This window comes from Mycteria americana, chromosome 11, assembly GCF_035582795.1.
Source record: "Mycteria americana isolate JAX WOST 10 ecotype Jacksonville Zoo and Gardens chromosome 11, USCA_MyAme_1.0, whole genome shotgun sequence".
NCBI classification, from domain to species: domain Eukaryota; kingdom Metazoa; phylum Chordata; class Aves; order Ciconiiformes; family Ciconiidae; genus Mycteria; species Mycteria americana.
Genome location: NC_134375.1, coordinates 4,813,419 through 4,832,488, shown reverse-complemented (window position 1 = coordinate 4,832,488; position 19,070 = coordinate 4,813,419). Strand labels below are relative to the sequence as shown.

At 35.5% G+C, this 19,070-nt stretch overlaps 1 protein-coding gene across 1 annotated transcript in view; it reads left to right on the top strand.

The window, feature by feature from the left end:
* The window catches only part of ATP2B2 (ATPase plasma membrane Ca2+ transporting 2), a 132,292-nt gene extending 126,538 nt beyond the window's left edge, over positions 1-5,754 (top strand). Inside the window, exon 20 of the mRNA XM_075514377.1 lies at positions 5,282-5,754. Within this exon, the coding sequence (XP_075370492.1) occupies positions 5,282-5,593 (312 nt within the window). The 3' untranslated portion in view covers positions 5,594-5,754. The remainder of the gene's footprint in view (positions 1-5,281) is intronic.
* The last annotated feature ends 13,316 nt before the right edge of the window (positions 5,755-19,070 follow it).

Here is a 19,070-nt window from a genome sequence, read left to right as displayed (position 1 = left end):
TATATTTAAACTTTGCCAAATATGATACAAAAATGTTAGACTCCATAATTTTGCAACAATCCTATAACAAAGGAGATATGCTACGGAAAGTGGAAGCCCTACATATGGTTCTGATCTCATGCTGTAAAATTCAGTGGAATAATAGCCATGTGAACGTTTTGTGAAATGAGAATTAGGCCTGAGTATTTCACAGAATTTGTAGGTATTCTATTTTCCTCTTGCTGCATGTGGTTTGACTTTTCAGCAGCACTTACTGGATTTACTGCATATTTATGTAGAAGGAGAGGAGCACAGATAATGTTATGCATCTGTTTCACTCTTTAAAGCAGAAACCTAGAAATTATAATTTTTCTGAAATTTACTGGCTTTTAATTTTATTTGAATTTGCTCAACTTCTGCATCATACAATCCAGAACATACTAGCCACAACATTTACTGGTGACTCCAATACATGCAATATCTCCTCCTGTGGATACCTAATCTGATTTTACTCACCTAAAACTGGGAGGATTAAAAAATAAACAAAACCAAATATACTGAAGATATATGCTTTCTATTTCAAAGCTTTACATATGCAATAGCGCTTGACCAAACTCATAAACCTTTGTATAGCTATAGTCTTGATATAGAATAGTATGTTACACATAAGAGTTGGCATCTCTTTGCAAAATTGACCTCTTGTTTACAATTTTATACTAATCACCTTACTGATCTTTCAGTATTGAATTTATTTGCTTTTGCAGTGCCCTACTCTCTACTGTCTGAATATTAAATGTGTTTGTTTTCCCAGAGGGCTAGAGAACATTGGACAAAAGGGTTCAGCAGGAGAGAGTGAAATAAAAAGAGGTTGTGAGTCTTTAACCTTGAGCCTGAAATGAATGTGAACCAAACTCAAGATACTTGGCTTATATGAAGCCAGGTAAACATTCGAGTATAAGCCCACACACTACCAACCATAATACAGCTGTTGATGCTTAACAGGCCTTGTGCATTTTGCCTAGATTGTTGTATTTAGGAGTGAGATTCTGAACTTCATCTTTTTCTTCTGATGGGAAAAATTCGTAGTATCTAAAATTCTATTTCTTTTATTTTTCTTGCCTGATGCAGTATAATAAATCTAACTTTCAAGGTGGGATGAAACTGAAGAGTTTTTTCTATTACAGCTACAGAGAAGAAAGAAGTGGAAACTTATAGCAATGTCAAAAATGTCCTGAAGTGTTGTCCCCACAGTCTTTTGTTTAAAAGCAGTTCATTTTTTTCTGTTGTCTCCATTACTGTGAGAAAAGGGAGCTGTATCACACTGTTTGTCTTCCCTTGGCATTGTCAGTATCATAAAGAAATATCATTACATGAACTCTACATAGTTCATAATAAACCAACACTTTCTAGGTTCTATCCATCATGGGTATGTCCCTGCTTTTACATGCTGTACAACCATAACAACATTATATGAAGTTCATCCGCTTTATTTTATCTTCAAAAAAGTAATGTGGGCTTTGTTTCAGCAGAGCCCCTAAACATTTTTACACCAGATGTTACTTCAAATCTTGAACTTAAGCATGTATTAAAAGAATTTTGTTGCCTTTGGGCCATGTAGCTCTGGATAAATAATATTTTTCCAGTTCTTAGCTTAAATATGGTACTATTATTATATAGAAATTAAAATGCCACCTTTGTATCCAAAAAACCCTCTACCTTTGTTTCCACTAACATAATGAAAGAAGCAAGGTTTGTTCCTGTAAGCCATAATTTGATACACTGGGGGACAGACTATGAACAAGATTTTGAATTATATTGTAATGAGGAAATTCTGTCACTGAATGAGGTGTGACACTAAAAAAAAAAAAATGTTTTCTTCTAGATGCCAAGCTAAATATATGAAATTTAAAGTTGGGGAAGGAGTTTCTCCTTAAGTGAAAAATTAATGGAAAACATGTATACAACTCTGAAACTGTAGGGAAATTTTAAGAAAACATAGTTTTCTACAGCTCCTTAGTGATGAAAACTTATTAGGAAGCTAACTTTATGTATTCTCAGCTTTAGGGATTTTCCCAAGTTTGGCCCTTACATTACCATTGCATTCAGAAGATTAACTAGTTTAGGTATCAGCAGATCTGAACTAGTTCTAAGCTAGTATTTCCAGTAAAAATCACTATGAACAAGTAGAAGCTATTCTAGTAATACCTAAACGTTCCTGCAAGACTCGAACAGTCCATGCCAAAACTTTGCCACAGATCTTCACATGAAGTGATACGACTGCTGGCTGATTGTACATTCTGCAATTATATCTTCAGATTGTTGTGTAAACACATCTAAGCAAAAGATGTTAGTGTAGTGTTTTCTTTCAATGGATCATTAGTTCAAGCAGTCACTGCAGAGTATCAAATTCAGGTCACGGCAGGCAGGTTTTCATAACAACCTAAACCTATGTTTTCCCTCAGCTGTGTAAGATGTTAGCTAGCTAGACTAAAAACTTGGTATTAAATGTAAATTAGATGCCAAATTTTGGTATTAAATGCAATATAGATGCTTTCCCTACTACAGAACTTGGAGCCTCATAAATTGAAATCCGTTCCTCCCTTGCTAACCCGTAGAGGCTTAAATATAGTTTGTGCAACTTGAAGAAAAGCTTTACTTCCATTGGGTTCTGCTGGATCTGTTCAAGCATAACATCAAATTGCAAACCTTTTTATTTAAGTAAAAATTTACTTTACCTTTATTAAGAAGAATCCAGCTGGCAAATAGAACCTAAATCTGTGCAATAAAAAGTGGCTGTATTCAAGAGAATGAAATTATTTTGTTAGTTGATAAGATATAGCAAAGAGCTGCAACTGAATGAGATCACTGTTTTTTTTATTTAGATAGCAAAAATAATAGGTAGCTTTGCAGAAAATGTCACTATATCAGCCCATACTATAAAGTAAGCATGTTACAAGAAGTTTCCTGATTTAAAATAGGACAATATAGTAACATGTTTTTAAGATTGCCTTGACAAAACATACCATTTTTTTCATTGTTTAGACTAATTACTTTGCACTTTAAAATACAAGATAGAAAGGCATAGATAATGAGGGAATTAGCATGTCACCTCTTCTCCATGAGTTCAAATCCTATCTTTAGTAATGCAAATGAATCTCTTATCCCAGACTGTTCACTATACAGAACCATCACATAGCACAGCACAACTCGGAGATTCAGCTCTCGTAAAACCCTGGTTTATAATTGCAGGTGCTCTGCCAAAGAGGTGTTAGGTACACTATATGATTGTAGCGTGTAAAATTTATTCTTCTTATCTTCCTCTTGTCTTGCACCTCTGCCAGCCTCCTAAAATCCTCTAGTATCCCAAGATCTGGACAAGCCTTTCTGTACCACTCCAATCCTCTTATTTTGAGCATAAGGAGTCACATGAACTACTTTTTTTGTGCCATGTCCTGCTGTTACCAAATGTATGTATAAAGAGAAGGGAGAGTATTTGGACTGACTGAAGGCCTTGCATCTGAAGATGGCATGACTTACTTCTGCTATTAGGATTTTTGAAAGATGATGAATATTCAAATTTAGAGAACATAAACAAGGAGAAAGGTCAAAGAGATCAAAATACAAGTCAGCCTCTTTCTCAAATGTCCTGAAATTCTGTACAACTTGGACAACTCCAACCACAGGATCAGCTAGATCCCACAGCTGTAACACTGTGACCCCATGCCATTACTAAAGTGCAGTCTGCCAATTAAAAGAGGAATTAAAGCTTTACAGATTAGTGGTGTATTAGGCCAACCAATAATGTGCAGCATATTTACATGTAAAAAGATACACATGCCAATCACCAAATCATTTCAAATGTGTGTGGAGAAGCTTTCACAATGCCTGCTTGCACCTTTTCTGCCTCTGCCTGTGTTTTGGTCTCCCCTCTAAGAAATGCTAAAAATTCGCTCATGGACTACATGGAAGTAGAAGGATAGAACTCATACGTAGTCATAAAACATTTGCCAACAGATCACATTTTGCCATTCTGTTTTTTCCCCTCTGCCCCCCCTCTCCCCCTCCAAAAAGTTATGTTTTTTTCAGCAGTAAACCAGCACAAACCTTCACTGCTTTTCAGACCTGGTAGGTCACTGGGATACAGACAGCATCCCTCCCTTTGCCCACCCACAGAGGACGTAGTGTCCCCACCCTGCAATGCTCCTCACTCTGTTCCTCTCATTTCCTACTGGGAAAGCAATTTGCACTGTCCCTGGCAGTCCAGTGGGCTGAGTCTTGTAGTTGATTTTCACCTGTGTTCTTACTGTCAGGTGGTTAATGACATTAGATGGACCCTGGCATAAGGCAGCTGACCTAGGTTAAAGACTGCATATATGGCATAAATTGTGTCGCTTTCAGCATTTAACTTTACAGTTTTACAACTGAGACACAGAAAATGAAAAAGCTTGCTATTTAACAATGTAATTCAATTCAACCCAACAATCAATACATTATTTTATTACATGTTTTATATATATTAAAAAGTTAAATGGCTAGAACAGTGGGTCTATACTCGAGTGTTTACCTCACATATGCATGAAGGAAAAATAAAAGTTGGTTCAACAATACTATGTTCACATTATCCAGGCTTCCAAGTGTAGTTGTTGTGTGCAAGTTATCTCTGTTCATGTGGTAACTGTGATTTTTTTTTCCCCCCTGTGGTAGCATGATTATGCTTAGTACTTTGTCTGCTTGGCTTTTTGTGCTCTTGGCTGCGTTCATTTAGATTTTGCTTTAAAACATTGATATTACTTATAGTTTTTACACTTGGCTCCTGTGTGTGTCTCATACGTACCCATCCAACTGTGTCTGTGTTCTGTGCTTTTCTGTTTGTGAAGTGTGATATGTTATGTGTAATGGTTTTTTAACAATACAAAAGAGACTTTTTTAATTAAAAAAGCCTTCCTACTTACTCACTGCAAAACTATCAACATGCATGGTTTTACATTTGCATTACAATTAACATGGCTTGTCTTTTACTAGGGATGTACCACACGAGTGGACGTTCGCTTTCTTTAACCAGTACTTCCCATCAGTTCTTTGATGGCTTTAAACCTGATTTATTTTAATATTGCAGTTGATACAGATATTCAAAATGCACATAACTGAGCCACTCGTTTATGCATATAACATCCAGAGACTATGGACTTCAGCTGCCTGCACTGCCCTAACCATATGCTACATTTTTCACAAAGTATTCTCTAACACAGCGTTGCTCTTTGAAGGTGTTACCTCTGACACCTCTTTCCTTTTCTCCCCCCAGATCCGCGTCGTGAAGGCATTCCGTAGCTCTCTCTATGAAGGTTTAGAAAAACCAGAATCTAGAACCTCTATTCACAACTTTATGACTCATCCTGAATTTAGGATAGAAGATTCCCAGCCCCACATCCCACTCATTGATGACACAGACCTAGAAGAAGACCCTGCTCTCAAGAAAAACTCGAGTCCACCGTCTTCGCTGAACAAGAACAACAGTGCTATCGACAGTGGAATAAATCTTACAACTGATACAAGTAAATCAGCTACCTCTTCTAGTCCAGGAAGCCCAATACATAGCCTGGAGACATCACTTTAGCTGAAAAAGGTCACTGCAAAAAAAATTAAAATAAAATAAAGTAAAAAAAACCCACAGCAACCGAAATATATAAATATATATATTAAAAACATTGCTGGCTGAAAAGCTGTTTGAACTCTTATTCACTCTGAGACAAGTGAATGAATTGTTGATCACAATGGTTTTGGGGAAAGAATGAATGGCTGATTTACATACCCCCCTTGTTCCCTTTCAGAAAAACAAAAACAAAAAAAAATCCTCCTGCATGAATGTACTGTACACTTCTGGCCCTTCTTTCTCTCTTTTTGTTTCTTTTTATTTCCTTTTATTTTTCCTCCTTAAGCAGGAACTGCAGAGGACTTCTTTCTGAGGCTATTTATCCAATTCACTGGTCTGTGAGTTTTTTGAAATGCTTGTGTGGCATGGACTCAATTGTATAGATTAATTTAAATAACTTTTTTGAAGTTGCAAAGCTTAACTTGCACAGTAGATTTGCACCAGTTGGACAGAGGAACTTAAACATTTATGAGACTATATATAGAGATATATACATATAAGTATATACATAATTAATTATATATATGTATATATCTATCTATATATATATAGTTATATATATATAAAGTTTCTTTGTTGGCATGTTGCCTTGTTTCTGCTCAAATTGCTCTGACTATTTTAACTTATTTATGTCCTAAAAAAGAATGTAATTTGTTTACAAACCTGTAGATAATATCCTTAACTATTTGTAGGGTTAAGAAAGCACTTCCTGCCGAAGTAGTATAAAAATGGCTCAGCTCAGCTCATTGAAAACATCTGTAATATCGCACCCTGGATATTTTATTACCACCATGTGCTGATTTCTGCCTGATTTTTTTTTTTTTGTTATATAATGTAGATACTGCTAGTAAATACAAAAGAAGCCAAAATATAACACATTGGATGTAGCATTGTGATCCTATATACAGGGAGGTAAAACAGGCTTCCTTTGTTTCAAATAAAAATCAAAATGATCAGGTTCTCTCTTTTTCTTTTTCCCTCTGATAATCTGCTTGAATTTGTTTTGGTGCAACATACAATAATGGAGGCTATTTCATTCTTAAAACATATGGCGATGGCTTCCAAAAATATTTTGAGAGAGATATTATATGAAACTGAGTTGAGTTTATAAATATAATTTAAAATAACTTATATTTGGTTTGTCTATATGGAGGTAAAACTAATGTTAAAATATTGTGATATATTGTGTTAATCCTTTTCAGTTAGTAATTTAGGCATTTATTTCCTTATTACTTGCAAAGTATGGGCTGTTGGCATTTTGGATGAAAATCACTGTAGGTTGTTGCTTTGATTTTTTTTTTAAAGAAAAATATAATTTCTGCACTATTAGGTCTGAATGAAACTTTATTAATTGTATATTGAGATGTGCTTTGTGTGATTCTTTTTCTTTAACCAAGCTTGTCTTCCTGTAGTCACAAGGTATACTGTAACACAGTAATACGTTATTTTACCTTGAGCTTTCTACGAAGAAAGCTATTTTGAAAACCTGAAGTATGGAGGGTGAAAAATATTTTTCAAGATGGTAACAGCCCTGATAACTTAAAATTTATGAGCTTATATAGTTGCTATGTCAACCACTTGAATGCTAAGCACTTTGTGGATCACAGATTTTTCATAAATAATTTTTGTATTTAATATAAAGTTTGCTTGGAGACTTTTCAGCATATGATCTTTTCCATAATTGTACAGTGCAAAAGACATTTTGAATTACACAATTGATTATGCCAGATGTGTTGAAAAACACTCTCAAACTAGCTTGATAAATTGATTTGTTAAGGTATTACTGGTTGTCTTAGAGTTGGCTCATAAAGCGGTGCATCTCTGCAGTCACAAGAACTAAACAAGCCAGAACTCTCCAAAACAAGATTAGACTCATGGCCAAACTGCAGACTGAACTGACTAAAATGTTTTCAGGGTGCATCAAGACTATTCAGCCAGGTAAAGCTCTAATCAGCTTGAATTGCCAGCTTCCGGACTTTTGTGTAGAAGCTTGAATGTTTTTGGCTCAAACTCTTAGTTCGCTATCTGATCCAAACTTTTCACTGAACAACAGAACAGGTCTTTGAAGGCATATACAACTCTCTTTTCAACAGATAGTGTGACCCATTTCTTAACAGGAAAAAGCTAGCATGAAACCATAATTATTTTAGCTAACTCCTAGCAACAAAGTGATTAAAACTCAGTCAGGATTGTTCTTCGCTTTGTAAATATGGTGATTAATCTTTGTATAACATGTATTGGGTTTCTATGGCCTATTTGGGATATCATATTCAGAAGAAAAAAAAGTGTTATCTATTTACAGGGAAGCCTCTAGCTTTGGACTTGAACATCTACAGAAGCTATTAATACTGGAACAATTTATTTTCAGCATCTTAACACTGACTGTTTGCCTTTTTATTTTCAAACACTCTTCATATTTTTTCTTGGTTTCATTTTTTTTTTAATTTTCCTGTAGGAGTACCCCTCCCTAAGGTACCATTTGCAGACTTGAAAACTGTTAAGAAAATGAACACTACATTCTGTGTATATATAGTAAAACATATAAACTGAGATGCATAGAAAACTTGGGCTTTTGTGAGCAGAGACTGTGCTTTATGTATATGATAAATGATAGACTTTTTTTTTAAAAGCAGAATAGCTATGACCTTTCAACTACAAGTCGTGCATCACAAGTCCTTTCTTTTATTGCTTGACCTCTCTGTGATGGGAACAATGGATCAAAAACCAAAATGATCAGTTTGTTAAAATTCCCTGCAATATATAAATGCTCGCTCTCTACGTACTGTACTTAGCAGCATGAGATTTGTGGACAACAATACAGTGGTACATTGGCAATCCATCCCACTAGGGGTTATTAATATATGTTCATTCATCTGTTTTTATGAATTTTTTTATCTAGACAATAATTGTAAATAAAGAACTTACTCTGTCTGTTCATTTAATACTATGCAAAAGGTTATGCTTTCTATTGTTATTCTTATTCCTACAGTGTGATGCTGGAATGTTTGTGGTTTCAAAAAAAAAAAAAAAAAAGACAAAAGTAAGTAAAATATGTGATGTAAATTATTTTATAGTTTGAAACAAAATGATAAAGTTTTACTCTTGCTGCTTTCTGTCTAATAGATCTCTCTTGGCAGGAGCACAAGTGGAAAATTTAAAGAAATAAATTCACAAAGCAGCATGAACAATAATGGTCTGAACGTAACAGCTTTCTTTATTTTCACCTGAAGTCATTAGAACTAGCTCTGCATTCCCACTGGGATATTTTAATGTAAAGGTGTATGCAGATCTTCTGGACTGGCAGTAAGAAGCCTGCTCACCAGTCAGTGGTTACACTTCATTACACCCAGGTGATGAGTCAGCCAAGAGTGCTTTTAATTGCTGTCTGACTACGGGTCAGTGTAATGCCTAGAAAGACTACTTGGTCCGTGCTGTGGTGGTGCACGGTGGTGGGAATGGTTGATGGGAATGCTGCAGTGAAGTTGGCTGAAATTACTAACTACAGAATAAGTAAAATGGATGAAGCCCCTGTGAATTTGCATATGAAACAATTAGTTTAATTTTGGTCCTAACAGACATCTAAGTCTGTTTGTCTGTCCCTTTGGCCCATATGACATATCCCTCTATTTATATATATTTTTTCATCTCTTTCCTCCTCTGTCACAATCAGAAAAGTGATCTTTGAAACTTTCTGGAACTGGGGAGTTCAGTTCAGGACTCATGTCCTGCCTCTTAAGACCTTAAAAACTGTGGATATGCAGTGCCAGGGAAAAATGAAGGAATTCCCATTCTGGTGCTCAGACCCTCAGCCCAGAAGTTCCTTCTTTTTTTTTTTTTTCAGCTTAGACTAATGCAATTGTTCCATAAACTGCAATACAGCCTGTGATCATACAGTATTATTGCACTAGCAACAGCAAGGTTTAGAAGTTAGCCAAACAGACATACTGGGTTGAACTTCTGCCACAAGGTGTGAGGTGAGTAACTGTCATATAATCTCATTTTTAAAGGTAAAATGCTTCAAATTACAGATTTTCCTGTCTTCTCACCTAGATTTCAAGCTTTTACCCACCAATTCTGTATGGCAAGAAATAGTTGATAGCAGCCAAAACTACAATGAAATAGTACTACCCAGGGAGAAAAGTTACCAATAAATAAAAATTTATTCAACACAGTAAATTCAACAAAAACCCTACAGAAAACAGTTGTTAGTTAGCAGATTTCTTGGATTAATTGAGCTTTACAACTGCTTTGGAATTAAATTGTTTTCTGCTTTGGTTTTGTGAGCTCAGTCTAGGTAACAATCTGAAAATATTTTTCTTTTAATTCTCTGTCACTCATTTACCTCCTTCCTACACACAGAACTTTATTTACAGCCTTAGTCCAAGTGATTTTGGCAGGACTCTTCATCTCTGCAAAAAAGTATGCGTGTGTTGAGGTGTTAGTAAGAAAGGGGACTGGGATTGTTCAGTGCGTTTTAAGCACTGTGTGTATCTTAAGCTTCTGTCCGCTTCAGAGATGTATTTTATGAGTTTCACCTTTTCAAGAGTGTTTGTGGAATACTTAGCACTGCATGGATGTGAGTTGTACCTGTAAATTTAGAAGAATAACAGGGATGAAATTCCCCACTACACTAACTTCCTATTCTTTGCATCAAATTGAAGATTCAGAAGGGCACCTAGTAATTGAAGTTATTAGTCCATCACAGCAAACTATGACTGATAGCCCAATTCAAAATAAGAATACCAGGTTTTATTCTTGCTATTCTTATTTTATCCATACTGAATATACTGCTAAGAAGACAATGAGGGTAGTTATGCATGCCTAGATAGAAAAATCAGGTGCTGATCATGTATGCTGATGCTACACTAAATGCCTCTATATGTATTTGTCATGAGATGCTGTACTGGTATGGAATGGGGGAAATGATTCATAAATAGTGGATGAAGGAGAGGCAAAAAGAGAAAAGCAGGGAGAAAGAGGAAGAAAATGCAGGTGCATGTACTGTTCACTATATACTGAAAATAAATAAAATCCTAATTGCTTATTATTGGCTTGATCTAGGCATTGAGTTGTAATACAAGATATGCAAATAGTATTCTCTCTCTACCAGCCTTTTCCAATTAAAGTCCAAATTCAGAATAGGCTGAGGTTCCCAAAGTGAGGTCTAGTCCTCTAGCTGGAAAACACTTGATTTACAAAACTCTTGCTCAGCTGTTATCCCAAACCTGATGTCTGTGTGACCAGAAGGTTGACCAGAAGTAGATGATCTCCAGCATCCCCTTCCAACTTAATTTTTTCTATTATTCTGTGATACAAAAATAAATGACACAATTTGTGGTATTGGTTTACTTCAATGTAGTGACACACTACTCACACAGGCTGTGAGAGGACCAGGGTTCAACACGTCAAACCTCCTGTTGGTATTACAGTATTATTATAGTTGCTTTTGAGGAACCACAAAAAGGTAAGCAATAGACATTTCCTATTTTATGTTTGTATTCCTGAAACAGTGTGAGACATTGACATAATAAAACATAATAATAAAAAGTGCATAATAAAATTTATTCATGGCTCAGATCAGGACTAGAGTCCAGATGTAAATTGTCCTTGATTATGAAGTACAAATCCATATTTGTACTTTTATCAATACATGAAATCCATTTAGGTAATGCTCAGTTTTATTCACCAACACATTGATATAAGAGGTATTGAATAAGACAGAGAAGTGTCTGATTTTGTTTTTCTTTTTACAAACAGGTATTAATGGTCATATTATGATCTAACCTGATGGAAACTGAAGAGAAGTTATTAAACAACTTATTTATTAAACAAGGCAGACTGTTGAAAAACACAAATCAAAGGAAATATTTACAACAACATTTTCTCCCATATGTTCAAATAAACTTTGATTATCTGTGTACCTGGGAGACCACGTTTGCCTGGTACCAACTGAAGTGTTAAATTCCAAGTAAGGGAATGTGCTTCTCCACTTATTCTGTCTGTGATGGATTTGTTCACTTGTCAAGTAAATTATAAAGCACCTCCCTCTACCCCTTGTGCGTGTGCATTTAAGAATCATTAGGACTTGAGCTGGTATAAGCAGTGTTGGTGCATAGCCAATGAAATTACTTTAGTCTTTACAAGATAGTCTATGATTATGAAAATGAGAAAAAGAAATTATCTAGCTTTCTTGAAAAAGCTTTATAGAACGTTTATGTCATCTGTTTAAGACGACCCTGTATGTATTTGTAAAGCCTCCTCGTGCTTTCATCAGTGGGTTATTTCAAATTATTTCAGATTCGAGTTATGTGAGAGGCATTTTAAATTATTTTCTAACAAGATTAAAGAAAATGAGATAAACGTTACTTGATGACAAATCACATGAATAAGTTCCTAATACTTTCTCATCAAAGCATGTCAACCAGGAAAGCTTTCTTATGCTTACTTTGCATGGGTATAATTAATTATAATCATTAATTTGACCCATGTTTGGAATTCTTTTATGAAAACAAAGATTACAGGAGTTATAGAACACGGCTACCTGTCATTGTGTACATAAATAGTGCTTTACATTTGGGAAGTAACTGAATCAAATAGAATGCTTTCTGTCACAAATGAACATGCCAAATGCCTAACACTATTACATAGCTGCCTATAATAAACTTGCTATTCCACCAAAAAGCATCATGCACTTTCTTGTGTGCCAGCACTAGTGTTTATGTAGTTATATGGTCTGGAACAGACTGTTTATCTACTTTTTTTTTTATTGTTGCTGCGTAATTTCAGTTGCTTTCTAGCCAGTTCCATGACTGGTCTCACCATATGATTTGGTGGGGGCTAGTGCTGGGACAGAGAAGCAGCAGCAACAACTGATCAGAGAATCAAGTCACGATTATTTCAGATTAAAATGACTGTTCTACCAAGCCTACAACAAAGGGAATTGAACAGATCCCTCTAGAGCTCCCCATCCCCCAAAGACAGAGCATTCGGTGCTTTTGACTGTCTTTCTGTCTTACCACTAAGGTACCAAGCCTATCATAGAGAATTATGGTTTCAGAAGCAAAAATGCAGTCGCTAGCATCTGTTCAGTGGCTGCTGTAAAGCAAGATGATTTTCTGCCAGACAGATGCTTGCATCTGACAAAATACCATCACCTTCACATTAGCTGACATTCTTGCTGGAAGTACAAGCGAGGGTGGGTAGACTGACCTCTTTACAGAGCTGTAGGATGTACAACATCGGCTGTATCTAGCAAAGCCATTTCTGATTACATATGTACCTTTTTGGTGGAGTTTACCATCAAGAATTAAAATCACTTCTCGTTGGTTTTATTATCCTATTTTCTCTGCTTGTGAGGAATTCGGATATTTTCAGTATTTTTTCTATTATATTTTCTGTGCTATTACCTGTAAGCCTGAGGTGATAAAAATGGTCTTGGTGAAATACACCTTTTTACTTATTTCCTTGTATTAATGTCAATAGCCTCTTATATCCCATGACTCCTGGATATAAATTGTATATTCACTGTATGAGAAAACACAGAGAAAAACCACATTGGTTGAGTGTGCTGTAGGGATGATTCAATTGCCTTTCTTTTCATTTTCATGTTTAAGGATAGAAGCGCTACCTAATAATGACAAAGCATTCTGTCTCCTCAGTGTTCCTGCCCATCTGATGCTGCCACTATATTTTGTTCTTGAAAATTTGCAGGCTGGTCTATGATATGCCACTGGCAGAGCGTCTTTATGCTAATAGCGAGCTAGTACAGCAGAGTGGTAATGTGCCATCCCTCCAAATACCAGACACTAAAAATAATAGCTGATATAACTCTTCTGATACAACTTTGAATTACCTCACATCAGAGGAATACTTTGCTGCCTAGTTATAGTCAATAAAATGTTTGCTTAAGATTTTCATTCTTTATCAATGGAGAACCCAAGCAGTCTTGCCATACTTAAGTGTTCGTTTGTATTCTTGAATCCTGAAGTGGGACAAAACTGTAGTTACAATTTGAGATTCCTTTGTTGAGTAGTTCACGTAATGCACATGCTACATTGTACAAACCATGTCTTTATAAAAAAATTCAGAAGAAACTTTCTCCAGGTTCCCCAGCAATCTGAGATTTGGTGGGGAACTCAGACAGGTAGTTAAACCTCATACTGAATGACCTCTCCTTATAAATTAGTTCCACAAAACATCATTCAAAAAATGTTACCAAAATAGAAAAAAATTGAGCCTAGTGAAACTAGTCATTGAATTACCCTGGCCTCAGAAAGCACCTACTTTTGATGTTAAGACTTTGCAGGCATTATCACAAAGGATAGGAGAAGAAATCCTGCTTTTACCATGGTAGCCGCTTTAACAAAATAATTGTGTTTGTTCCTGAGGCTGCAACTAAATGGTGTCAGAATGGCAGAAAAGTCAGTATAGCTCTCTCCATTTGTTCTTATTACTATAGCCCTATAAAAATGAACTTTGAAAATGTCACATGAAGAACACTTTGAGAAGATTTCTATTAAGACCATTTTAGTAAATAGTTACATAATTCCTAAAATAATACGCAAGTTTGCTTCAAAAAAAATCAAAACTCTGTATGCTTTATTTGAAAATTGATTTTCTTTAAAATATAGGTCTTTTTCCCTTTTTTTATTTCTGAGAAGTCTTTTTTAATTACATCTTCATAGCGTTTATAGTTTCAAAGACTACTTGCAAGCGGTCATACTGAACTAAGAATGAAACTACTGCACTTGTCCTCCCTTACAACACATACAGTTTTACTATGGTTATTAAGCTTGCAAAACTGAAAAGCAAATTTGTCCTCTGGTTTAAACAATGGTCTTCTCAAAAAGTCCTGTGTTATTTCAAAGCTCAACCACCGATCGAGATAATTTCAACACAGAAAAAAGGTTCATTTTTTTAAAGAAAAACGTAGCTAACACCTATTAGAAACCTTTTCAAGACTTAAGTGGCTGAAGCTCAATTACAGGCTAAGCCAAAAGGTACAAGTGTTTGAAATCTTGTCATGAGAGGGACTCTTGCTATTTGCAAACCAACAAAAACAACAGGTGCAAAAAGGAAATCTTTTGAAGTCCTATTCTGCAGCAGTACCAGGTATCCAGAAAGTATAATGCTGTTAAGTCGTATGTATCTAAGCAATTGTAAAATCAAACCTCTGAGCTATATTATTTCTACTACCTATCATAGATTTATCTAATTTGGAGATATAATAAGCATTAAAACCATCAAAAATTGAAGGTCAGCTTGAATAGATGTAGTAGTTGCAGGTGTGTGAGCTACTTGAGATGAAGCATTGATGTAATAGCAAACAAACACATTAACAGAGGAGAATACTTCATGGGGGAAGCAAGGGAGGAAAATTCTGCTGTGTGATGGTGTTATGGGACAAACTGCAGCTTGAGCAGCTATGCACTGGTTCGCTGACAAAGTTAATGAGTTGAGAATGCGGTAAAGCAGAGTGTACACCAGTTTATTTCTTGGAAAGGCTCAGTGGAGTAATTCACTTCTGTTCAAATATTATGTCCTTCAAGATTATTTTGACCTGCAGTGTGTTACTAAGCAGGTTTGGAAGAGACTAATGTAGTGTAGTAAGTGCTGTCTACTGCATCCCCCCACCCTGCCCCCACTTTGATTTATAGTCTATCATATTCTTGCTCTTTTTGTTTGTCTCTTATTCTGCTTCTTGTCATTAGAGACTTTCAGAAACTTCCTGGTAAGATTTGGGCTTCTATGGGTCAGAATAGTGCAGCAAAGCTCCACTGGGGAAATACTGCTTTTATTCTCTCATCCCAAAATCATTGTTACCTTTGATGGCAATGAGGGGCATTTACAACCTATTAGTCTGGATCCACAAAAATTATTTCACTTCTTTGGAATATGATTTCATTTGTTGTCATTGCTTCTCACTTCTGTTCTAATCTGTTATGTTTTGAAATCGCACTTGGAGACCTATAATTTAAGTCATTTCTATAAATAATGAAAAATTACAGTGTTCCACATTTTAATATATTGTTCTCTAGCTTTCAATATCTCACAGTTACTATTACTCTTTATTTCACATTTCAAATGATAGACCACAGATATCTTTTACATATTTCAGTAGCCATCTCTTCTCTGCTGTGAGTTCACCCAAGCATAAGCTTTCTCATTAGTACTATCAGTGGTTATTGGTGCTTTTCGTATGTTGCTTGATAGACAGAAGGCCAATTAAGGGGGAAGGAGAACTATGGACTTGTACTTTGGACTTGTACTTTAATTTTGTAGGTTTTTGCTTTTTAGGATACCTTCACTGATGTGGAAGCACAGAGTATCTCAGTGTGAGAAGCCATGTTCTGTGATTAAAAACAATCCTTGATTATAAGCAAGGCATAAATTAATATTGTGACGTATTGCTGTCTAAATATGGAGGCAGAATTAAGACAGGAATTATGTACACTGGAAATCAATCAGATTTTAAAGATCCTTTTGATGCATCTTAAAATTCATTGAAAAACTAAACTCCATCAGATTCTCTTACTGCTCATTCTTGTGCTTAATCTTAATCTGCCTATCTCAGTAAATGATAATGCAATATTTTTAAATATTTTAAAATCTGTTCATGCAGAGAAAATACACTAATGTATTGTTTTAGCTTTCAGGGAGATTTTCTTGGTTGTTTTTTTCAGAACCTCCTCTTACATGGTGGATCGCCATTTCCCTTTGCAGTGATAATTTTCAATTTCAATCTATCAAGTCATATTGTATTTCCTGGAGTAACTTCTCTGTTAGGTTTTTCAACCTATTCTTCAGATTATAATACTGAAATTAAGAAAGCATGCAACTCCTTTTTATGTGCTTCTTGTGGCATTAAAGGCTGAGGTAACACTATAGCAATGCAGTGAATTGTTGCCACAATATTAATATGTTTTGGTTTCAGACACAGGGAAATGCCAGGAACAGGTTTTTGAATAAAAAATATCTAATTTCCAGTCAAGAGTACACAGATGTGCTTTTTGATATGGAAGGCTGAAAAAATAAATAGCAGTGTTACATTTCCAAAAACTATGGTGATCTCTTCTTGTCCCTACAATTTCTGACAAACCTTCAGAGGTTTGTAATTGAAAAAACTGATCCTGTACATGTACGGTGTCGCACAAAGGCTTATAAACCTGTCAGATTTGTACAATATCCATTAACCTTCATAACATATCTATACAGAGAAACAGTTGCCATAGAGGGATGACAGAAGGGACACTGGACAGAATATGAATTAGAACAGGATCTTTTAGATACTTGTTCTCTCACGCTTTGGATTTCATTAGTTTCTAATGTTATAGAAAGGCTGTGCTTCATATTTGAGAGTCACAGGAGAAAAACATGATGCTACATTGGAAGAACAATGCCTGAGTGATGTAATTTTAAAAATTGTAAGCTGCTTTTAAGTATTGTACAGTACAACATAGCCTGAATGCTCCAGGACCTAGGAATATGGTAATGCGTGTGATAATAACTGTAATGATGCCCCATACTCAGTTTTCATGATGCAGAAGCAATCCTCTGATCTGGCACCAATGGGGGGAGAGGGCATTCTCCACAATGTTAATGGTCCATGCTATAAGAAATACCGTCTTTCAAACTGAGTTGAAAATACAGCTGATACAACCCAGATTTGAAGAACGTGTTATGAATAACAATAGAGGGCAAGAGTGTAAAATCAGTAGGGCTCAAATTCTCCACAGGTCCTACAGCTCACATTGCACAACACTACTGCATAGTGTCACCAAAGTGCAAATATTTCTGTCTATTCCTCTGCAGGTTTAATGAATACCCTACATCTAACAGTTACTTCCACCACAGCAGCACTTTTGTACAAAGAATGAGTAATTTACAAATGACCTGAACTTCATCTTAAAAATGAATTTTTATTTCTATAGAATAGAAATTGTGTGCATTCACCCATTCTGGATGCCCTCAGCATAGATTAAAATACAGCTATAAAAGACATACGACATTAGAACGGAATCTCATTAACGTCATTTTGTGCAGTCCAGCACCACCACGAAAACAGATTATCACTTGGAACACTCTCTCTTCAAGCTTCAATAATTCCCAGAAAACTGCTGAGCTTTGAAGCAGTCCCTTATATGTTAAGTTGTTCTGATCAAAAAGAAGAACTGTTTCTAAGAATTGCTTTTGCTTTCTGATAAGTTTTTCTTTTTTTTTTCTTTTCCTTTTACCTGTTTTTTGTTGTTGTTTTGTTTTTCTTTTTAAATTGCTGTGGGTGGTATTTTGGTTTTGGCAGCTGGATTGTCAAAATAAAACAACCAAAAATTATACCATTAGATTATGCATCTATTTAGAAGGTTTTTTGGGGTTTGTTTATTTGTTTAAGAAAACCCCAAACCATGCTCAATAGCAATGCAGATGGTGATATAAATTTCTTTGATTTTTTTTGTTTGGTTGGTTTTTGGGATTCTTCTTTTCCATTTGGCTTAAATATGGCTGCAGAAAAGGTTGATGGTAGTCTAATGACTAAGTAAGTAATATATTTTTAAATCTTTAGGAATAATACTTAAAACTTTTCTACACACAAATTAATTAAATCATCCATCTTGAGGATAAGGAAGATGAACAAACAAACAAGTTCATCAAACCATTCTTATTTTTACACTGAGCTGAAACACTAGTCTTTTTCATATCCAGCAATTCCTGTGTGTGCTTCACAATCTTTTGCGGGAGCACTCGCTTTGCTGCTAGCATAGATAGCATAATACACATCACAAATACTACTCCAGAGGAGGGAATTCTGTTACTCCCCCAGTGAATGCATAGGACAAATGACAGAAGAACATTCAGAGGCATGACAAGGAGGATGGACTAAGAAGTTTGGGAAGCTGCAAGCTGTTGAGGCAAAGGATTTTTGTCAAGGTGGAGAGTTCTTTATTGGCTTGCAGAGTGTACAGGACTTGAGATTGTAAATTGGGTTCTTATAGCCAGAACTTTTTGCCCTAGGTACAAGAACGCAATGTTTCTACAGATCATATAAATGTAGCTATAAGCTCAGAGTAGGAACTCTTATGATCCCTTTCAAAGTAGGGGAATAGCATACCCTCCAGCAGGTCTAAGTTAGTTTCTAATCATTTAAACAGACTAGCTCTCTTCTGACCATCTTTTCATTGTATTTTCTTATCATATTTTTAAACGCAGACCTTCAAATCTACCCACAAGTTATGCAGATTGTCATTTAACAGCTACACTTCTGATTTCGCACCTTTAAAAAAGCAATCAGATTGCTCTGTGGAATAGTTTGCTGAAACCATTGTGACAAGGAAAGAGAGGGACAATACAGCTTCCTTCTAGTGGAAAACTCAATAGGATACTTATTTGTCTCATTAGCAATACAGTCCATGTGAAAATTTAGGAAAATGAATTGTTGGGCTTCTGG